This window comes from Neophocaena asiaeorientalis, unplaced genomic scaffold (assembly GCF_003031525.2).
Source record: "Neophocaena asiaeorientalis asiaeorientalis breed wild unplaced genomic scaffold, Neophocaena_asiaeorientalis_V1.1 scaffold50, whole genome shotgun sequence".
In the NCBI taxonomy this organism is placed as follows: Eukaryota; Metazoa; Chordata; class Mammalia; order Artiodactyla; family Phocoenidae; genus Neophocaena; species Neophocaena asiaeorientalis.
Genome location: NW_020172717.1, coordinates 2,576,659 through 2,585,764, shown reverse-complemented (window position 1 = coordinate 2,585,764; position 9,106 = coordinate 2,576,659). Strand labels below are relative to the sequence as shown.

The 9,106-nt window shown below is 46.1% G+C and overlaps 1 protein-coding gene across 1 annotated transcript in view; it reads right to left on the bottom strand.

Annotated features, from left to right (window-relative positions):
- Positions 1–9,106, bottom strand: part of SCHIP1 (schwannomin interacting protein 1) — a 126,050-nt gene that overhangs the window by 116,332 nt on the left and 612 nt on the right. The window contains exon 2 of the mRNA XM_024740174.1: positions 8,642–9,100. Coding sequence (XP_024595942.1) covers positions 8,642–9,100 — 459 coding nt within the window. The remainder of the gene's footprint in view (positions 1–8,641; positions 9,101–9,106) is intronic.

Genomic DNA, 9,106 nt, shown 5'->3' with positions numbered 1-9,106 from the left:
TTTTTTTTTTTTTTTTTTTTTTTTTGTTCTGCCACACAGTTCTCAGGATCTTAGTTCCCTGACCAGGGATCAAACCTGGGCCCTGGCAGTGAAAACGCAGAGTCCTAACCAGTGGACGGCCAGGGAATTCTCAACCGTCACCTTTGAATCACATATATTGATACTTTATAGAGAAAATGCCACAAAAGTAGGCAAAAATGGGAGTAACCTATAATAACACAAATATTGAAAAACAGGTCAGGTGGAGAGAATAGAATTAGGTTAAATATATGTACGAATGAAAACAGAGAAAAACAAGTGATGAAAACTGGTGATAGAACATGCTTGACATAATTATTTAACAAATATATAAGGAAAATAACGGAATCACTCACAAAAGTGAACAGTAGTAACCAAACCAAAACAAAACAAAGCAAACACCAAGAACATCTGAAACAGTGAGTGCTCTCATGGATTTCATGAGACTTGGTAAGTGAAGGAGAGTGATTATTACAACTCTCCTGGACATGACAAGAAGAAAGAGTGATGATTCACTTCTACAGATTTAACTGGGAAACTCAGAAACGTCATAACGTAAAAACCCAAACACATCTCCCTTCCCTGACGTCCATTTCTCTATTCCTAGTTTTCATCCATATTCTAACAAAGCCAGTGTCCTAATAGAGACTACTTTTTGGGCCTCTCCTGAACTCCACAAATGCCTTTCTTTCTAGTCTCTTCTTGGTTTTGTTATTTTGCTCCTTTTTGGGCTTATAATAAACGATTCACTTAAAACTCTGTCTAGTTAGAACAAAATGTTTCCACTTGTGCGGTGAGCCACATGGAAATCTTCTTCGTCCTGTCTTTCTGAACCTGGGCACCGCCTCATAGCCTGACAGTCAGTCAATGGACGGATTGTAAATGGAAGTGACATGCACAACGGTCAGCCCTCACCCTCGCTGCTGAAGGTGGCTGAAGGGGGCCGAGTTCATTAAAAGTGGGAATTGTGAGTCAGGTGACTTGAGGCTGGGTCAGGCCTGGGCTAAGGAAGGTGGGCAAGGACATTTAATCTTCATAAGCCTGCTTCCTCCTTTGAAAGTGGCGAGGGTTTGATGAGATGACCTCTCAGATCCTTTCTGTCTTTAAAATCCTATTACTTTTCTATGAAAAATGCTCAGTTTCATAACTGGCACTTGAATTTCTACAAAAGCTGTGTGCAAAATAATCTCCCAGTCACTGACAGTATAAAGCAGCAACAGTACGAAGTGTCATCTGTCCCAACAGCTCAGGGGACATAAAGCAGCTAAAGAGAAGCATTTGCAAAGGTCCTTGTTGTTAAAAAAAAATAACAACTTAGGACTGAGTTTCAGAGGTAAGAAAACAAAACCATTCATGTTTTCAGAGGCAAAGGTCCAGGAGTAAAAACAAATTTCTATTTTAAAATGCAAATGTAATGTCACAGAGTCCAGATAAACTTTTAAGGAAGGATCTGTAATTACTATTATTAGCATTAATAAAGTTCATAGTATACCGGCTTTGAGCAAATTTAAAAACTAAACAGAAAGGTGGTACAAAATACATTAACCAGGTAACAAGCATTCATCAAATGTCCAGTCCTCAGGAAATGCCCGAGCCTGTGCATGTATGTGTTTGAAGGGGAGGAGGGATTTAAAATAGTTGGGCAGATAAGAGACATACCCACAAAAAGAGAATGCAGGGCTTCCCTGGTGGCGCAGCGGTTGAGAGTCCGCCTGACGATGCAGGGGACACGGGTTCGTGCCACGCTTCAGGAAGATCCCACATGCTGCGGAGCGGCTGGGCCCGTGAGCCATGGCCGCTGAGCCTGCGCGTCTGGAGCCTGTGCTCCGCAACAGGAGAGGCCACACCATTGAGAGGGCCGAGTACCGCAAAAAAAAAAAAAAAGAGAATGCAAACAATGTCACTGAAAGAGCCTGGAACCAGAGATTGACAGGTCTGGTTTGAGTTTTGTCAGGGACGAGCCTTTTAAAACCTAAGAATGAGGAAGTGGAGCACAAGTGGAGTAAGAAGTTCGGAAGAGAGGTTGCTTAGGAGCCGAGATGATCAGGTACAGCTTCCCAAAGAAGCTGAATCAGAGCACGCCTTGGGGAAGACAGTGCTGGGTGGTTTGGTGGACCAGCTACAGAGCAAAGGGCTCGTGCTGGGCATTCCTGGGAGTGAAGTCACAGGAATGCCAGGCAAAGGTTCTAGAGTTGAAAGTGCATTCTGAGCTAGAAAGGGATGGAGGAAGGTGACGTGATGTCGGTGGTGAGATGTTCAAACAGCTCAATGAATGTGTGATAAGAATATCTGTATCTGTTTTTCAGATCTGCGCCACGACAGTGATCCTTAGAACGTTCTAAAGGACCACTATGTGCAAACCAGTTGGTGGGCAAAGATTTCCTTTAATCCAACTACAATATTTTCAAAAGGCTCTTCTGCAGTAGGATGAACTATCTGATGGTAGCTGAAATACACAAACAGAGCCTCAGAACCTGTGGTTTACCTGCAACCTAAGTTTTTGGAAAACCCAACCATATTTCTTTAAAGTCTTGAGTACATGCTAATGCATAGAGCAGCCTTTGCAGCTCTTAAACAGAAATCAACATAAATTAGAAAAGCAGACAATGATGACACTAAACATTTCAAGGTAAAGGTTGAAGCAAAGAATATAGCTAGCCCGGTAATTTCCGGTTATGATAAAAAAAAAAGTGATTTTAACACTGTCATGTCGTGCTCTCTAAGAGGGATAAGTGATAACTACAAACCACTCAGAATGCTTTCACTGTGGTATCCCAGGCTGATGAATCACATAACTTATTAAACTTATAAACTTTACTATATTTTTCAGGAATAATAAAGACCTCTTAATTCAGTCTGTAAAAATGGGAATTCATGCAATTTAAACATAGCCTGAGTAACTAAGGAAACAAACTACTCCGTCATTCAAGCTACTTTAGTAGTGTCATTGACTGAGAAGGAATAACTAGGCTGTAATTCTTTCAGAATAATACACTGAAAATAACCTGTAATTAGTACCATTCTCGGAAGAAATGTAGGTTATTTAAAGTTTGCTACTAGTTAATAGTACAAACAACTAAACAGACAAATTGCTTTCAAGTACTTTGGAAATAACTTCATCAGAATTTGCTTTCAATTAACATGTTAATTAAAATTATTCTTATCTTCTCATTAATGGAGGAAAATGCATCTGTCACAGGCAGTAAAAAATAATAAAACTGCAATGAAAATGTGTCAGGTCTACAACTAGAACTCCTCTTTAATTTAAAAAAGAGTCCTTTCCTTTTTTTGAACAATGGGTGTAATGAATTTGGTTGGCTGTAAAATGTGATCCTGAAAACAACTTTGCTGTTGTTTTCTCTTAAGAGATAGGGGATCAGTCACCCCAGTCACCTGAAGAGAGATGTCCTGCAAATCCCCAAGGACACAGATGGAATACACCAACAGGTGGGAGAGGAAACCAACATCAAATGGTGCAAATTCTTTGGAAAACAGGCAACTTCTCAAACAGTTAAACACACAGCTCCCATAGGATCCAGCCATTCCACTCTTTGGTATTTCCCCAAGAGAAATGAAAGGATATGTCCGTACAAAGACTTGTACGTGAATGTTCACAGCACTTTTTATTTGTCATAGACAAAAACTAGAAACCACCCAAAGGTCCATCAACCAGGGAGCAGGGTATATCCATAAAATGGAACGCTACTCAGCCATAAAAAGGAATGAGCTATTGACATACACAATAACACAGATGAATCACAAAATAATTATATGCTGACTGAAAGATGCCAGACAAAATTGAGTACATATTATATGATTCCTTTTACATTAGTTTTAGTAAATGCAAGCTAACTTATAGTGATAGAAATAAGATCAGTGGTTGCCAAGGAACAGAATGGGAAGGATTGCAAAGCAGCAAGAGGATACTTTTGCGGGTGAGAGATAGATGCATCACCTTGACTTTAAGTGTGCAGTTAATTGTATGTCAATTCTACCTCAATGGAGCTATTTTTTAAAAACTAAAGAATCAAAAGGAGGGAGAAGTAGGAGGGAGAAAAAAGGGGTGAGTTTCCAGAAGCAGAACAGGCTCAGCATGGAGGATCACAGACTCTGAGGGAAAGAAAACCTCACAGAAGGACCATGGAGAAAAAAGGGTGAAGTTATACTCCACTCAGGAAGAGGAGGAGGTTGAGGCAGTGGGCAACCCCTTCCACTTGGTGATGGGGAGGCAGAAGAATGGTACTGTGAACACTAAGGTCCTGGAGAAGCAGGAGAAAGACAGAGGCTTGGGGCTGTGCTCAGAAGAGGGAAACGGGAAGAGAAGCTCCAGGTTTCCCTCAGGACTGTCGCTCAGGACTGTCCACGCCAGTTCCCACAGAGCAGGCAGGGAGAAGGGAATTGAGGATGAACACGAACAGACGGGGGCAGGACTCACGTGACTTGGCACCCTGGTTCTAAATCTCACTCCTGGGTCGTGTGTGGCCCTTGAGTTTACCGGGGGCGTTCACACACCTGCAGGCCCAGGGCAGGACCATGAGAAACACAGGGCCACAGGATGGGGGCGGGGAGGGGTCTGGCCAACTGGAGGGGGCACTTCCAGGAGTAGTTCTGGTTGTTGGGTGAAACCTCTCCCCTCCCCCTCTGCCCCCACCCCTCCCCCCAAAGACTGCTTCAGGCACAAGGCAGCTACTGGGGATAAGGCAGTGGAATAAAGTGACCTCGCCGCCCTCAGGGCTCTGACGTCAAGGTGAGGGCTTGGGACGTTGAGGAGCGGGTGGGCTGCGTGAGGCGAGGCAGGTTTGTGATGAAGCAGCCCTGAGAAGACAGCAGGAAGTCAGGCCACCAGAGCTTCCTTCAAGACTCCCCAGGCACCTCCTGCTCTGACACCAAAGGTGGTTTCCAGGAGCCTCCAAGCTCCTGGTTTCCAGGAGCCTCCAAGCTCATCCCCCTCCACTGGCACCAAGGGAGAGATGAGCTGCTCACAACTTCACAAGGTAAAGGTCAGCCCTAGGTTTTAAGTCCTACCCAAACGTCGTGTGTTTTTAGATGTGCCTCTAAATCTTCCCTGGACTAGAGACAGCTGATTGTCAACACATCCTTGCAATCTCAGGCTTTCGTTTAGAGTGTATCACTGTAGCCAAGAGGAAGACAGGGGCGTTGGACAGGGATGGGGGGGCTGCCGCTGCTTTGCTGGGCAGAGCTCAACGTGTTTCCATTCAAACCAAACCAAACCAAACCCTGTCTGTGAGAAGAGATTCGTAAAGTCATGGGGTTTTATTTCCTAGTTTACTTCTGTCCTTAACATTAAGGAAATCCAAGAGAGGACCTGTCATTAGGAAACCCTTTAAGTTATTTCAGGAAGGTGGAAGCTCTTTCCTTTCCTTTTGTTTCAACTAATTTTGAGCATCAAAAGGAAAAAACCTAGTGTGGCATCAGAAGGAAGGACAAAAGCCCTTTCGTAGTTTTCTTACTGGGATCTTCGGCAAATCTCTTAACCTCTCTAGGCCTCAATTTTCTCAACTGTACAATAAGGGGGCTGGCTTAGGTCTGGGCCGTGTGAGTCTTATAAACACTTCATTTATTCAGTATTTGAGAACCTACTACTTCTCAGACACTATCGCAGGCACTAGGTTCCAGCAATTAAACGACGCAGGCAAGACCCCTGCACTCCAATGTGATTCTAGAGAACCAAAAATGAAGAACTGAACATGATAATGTCAGGCAGTGAGAAGCACTAAGAAAATACACGAGGAGTGCCTTGGTAGGTGGTGGAGTGCCTTACTCTGTATTGGGGAGGGGGGCCAGGGACAGCCTCTCTCAGGTGAGTTGAGCACAGTCTGGGATGATGAGGAGGAACCAGCCACTGCATTCCAAGCAGAGGTAACAGCACAAGCAAAAGTCATGTGGTGGTGGGCTTCCCTGGTGGCGCAGTGGTTGGGAGTCCGCCTGCCAATGTAGGGGACGCGGGTTCGTGCCCCCGTCCGGGAGGATCCCACATGCTGCGGAGCGGCTAGGCCCGTGAGCCATGGCCACTGAGCCTGAGCGTCTGGAGCCTGTGCTCCCCAACGGGAGAGGCCACAGCAGTGAGAAGCCCACGTACCGCAAAAAAAAAAAAAAGTCATGTGGTGGGAATAACTTATTTGGGTCTCTTCACAGGTGAAGGAAGGAGCTGTACCTGCCTTTTTCATTTTATACCCCTCCTCCCAGTACTATGTATTAATTTCACTTAAATGTATTTACACACAACTTTTTAAGGAGGAGCAAAAATATCACTCGATTCGAGCAACTCCTTCAGGACAGACTTCTTCTTTTGCACCAACTCCTTTGTTACTCTCAAACTTCTGTCCTCTGGGTTATAAATTCTTGCACTTATTCCAGGCAGGAGTAAACAAGATTTTAACCAGTGTTTTCCAAACTTTTATGACAGCGACCCACAGTGGGAAAGAAATCTTACACTGTAACCCAATGTCTACATAAAACTGAGACAAAACTTTCTAAAAAAAAAACAATCTTACTGTGACTACCTGCAACACACTGCAGTGCATTCTATCTTATTTTTTAAAAAGTGATAAGGTGATTTCATGGGGAACTTGCAGTTTGAAAAACACTATTCTAAACTAACAGCAGCTAGTAATTTTGTTCCAATACAAACCAAAATACAGAAAATTTCAATTTTAAACAACCTCACAGGCTACTTCCTTCTGCTGTTTTTTTTTTTGTACATATACTTACTTTGAATCAATGGAACCCAAATTTCGGTGTGACTTGTGGAAGAAATGCCCAGGGGGGAGATTTTCAGGAGGGCGAGGGAAGGAGAGGGGAGGAACCCACAATGCAAACTGTTCGCTAGGTGAGGAGACAAGACACCCTCAGGTTTCAAAGATGGCCCAAAAAGGAAAGATTCAGACTCTACAACAATAAGGAAGAAGATGTGTGTGTGTGTGTTTTGGGGTAGGCTGGTCTGTTAGGTTAGCCATTAAATTATAAGTTCCTGGGGGGTGGGGCGGGGAGTCAATCTGCATCCCTACCTCGCTCACCGTAATTTCAGGCCCACGTGTTCAGATGTGTAACTGCAGCGCTGAGAATCACACCTTGAATTTAGCACAGAATACATGGGTGCTCAAGAACTTTTAGAATAACGCAACTCATTGTCATCATCAAACCCTAACTTTGCATGTATACCCAATTATTACATTTTCCTGGAATGTAAAAATGTCAGGCCATAGTAAAGGAATCTTATGTATCTTCAAGTCATTGTTTAAGTCCAGGGAGCTTAATCAGGTATTTTTCTCAGCGCTAGGTGGGAAAAGCATGTTTTGAATTGCAAGGTACAAGACAGAGTACTGGCTGTAATGGAAAGATTCCGTGTCTGCGAGTGGCCGTGGTAAACAGCTGGTATTAAAATGAGTGTGTTAATTTAATAGGCAGTTTCTCAAGGGACACTAACCAGTGGGCTCTGTCAGGCAAGGGCTCTCTCTGATAGAAACCGTGCCAATTAACTGTCCTTACCCTTTAAGTCAGAAGTGCATGCACCCAATTTCCAGTAGCCCCAGGGCCCTGGAGCCGAAAAATTACACCTGCAAGCAAGCATTCTCCCACACTGCCACACACAGAAAGCAGCTCATTTAAACTGTATGCCCTTCAGCCCCATTTAGGATCCGTTCATTAATGATTTCAAATTACAACTGTTGCTTTATCTCAAAACAGTGATAAATAGGGGAGCTACATTCATGATGCTTTTAAGTCATTTATCTGCTCTCCTCTCAGGGGCAAAAAAGATGAGACAAGTGTGGACCTGCCAGAGCTTCTTATTATAGATGTATCCCTCCTTCCCTCTCTCTCTCTCTTTTCCACTCCAGCACCCTTCCCTCTCTCGGTTTCCTGAACTGAGGCACAAGCCTCCGGTAAGGAACTGCTTATCAAAACTAGGAGGGATTCAGCGGAGAGGGGGTGAGTCAGCCCACAGAGGAAAGAACCACTCCCTCATCCTAGCAGGTCAATTCACCCGTTCCCTCAGGTCAACAATAGATCGGGTTTCAGAAAGGAAAAAATCTCAGAGGATGGCGGTCAACCCATTACAATTCAGGAGCATCCGCTCAAACGCCAAGAGGGAACAATCCCTGCTGCCTCACCGGAGGTGTGGGCAGGCGAATGCGTGCTTGTGCGCAGGGACAGCCCGTATATGGACGAGACATTAGTGGCAACGAAGGGACACCCACCACGGCTGACAAAGCCACAACTATTACGACCTGAAATATCACCCACACACAGGCCACCGACTTCGGTGCCAAAATCTCCCCGGATTTATTTTCAGGCAAGTGACTCACAACCTCGTCTCCATAAGTAATTCCATTAAAATGAGTCTCTGGTTCCACTAACCCGACTTTCCGCTGCCCTCTGGCTACCCCTCCCTCCTCTCCGCCCATCCTGCAAACCCAGACAGCTCAGAGACTGAGCAACGGTACCCCAGGGGAGCATAAGTCAGGCTCTCCTGCCCGGCACCCACCCTCGGGGCAGGATGAATGGGGCCGCCGCTGGGCGGGAGCGCGGGTAGGGCGCGTGCGGGCTGTGCGCCGGGTGTGTACGTGTGTGCGCGCGTGGGCACGCACCCCGGGCAACTTACCGAGGTGGAGTTGGTCCTCGCCTGGCCCTGGTTCCGCACCTCCTGCTCCCGGAACTGCAGCCCAGCCAGATGCTTCTCCAGAGCCTCCCAGTCCATAGGGGGCACCGGGGGCTCCTCCGGGACGCACGTCCCGCTGTCCGTGGGCTGAAGACAGAGGCTCCCGGCCGCCGGGCCCCGGCCACCGCGCCGGCCCCCAGCCGGCTGAGGCTTCTGGACCGCTTCCTTCTCCGCGTCCTCCTCCGGCGCCCACTCATCAATCACCTTCTTCTGGTAGACCGGGAAGGGCTCCTCATAGCCCTCCAGGGCAGACACCAAGTCCAGGCTGCCCCCCGGCGACGGCGAGGATTTGCACTCGGAGCAAGGGGTCACTTTGGTGGAGTTGGACTGCGAACTGGCGCGGCTACTGCTGCTGCTGCTGCCGGCGTCACTGCCTAGATCCATCCCATCCTCTCGGTAATCCTGGGG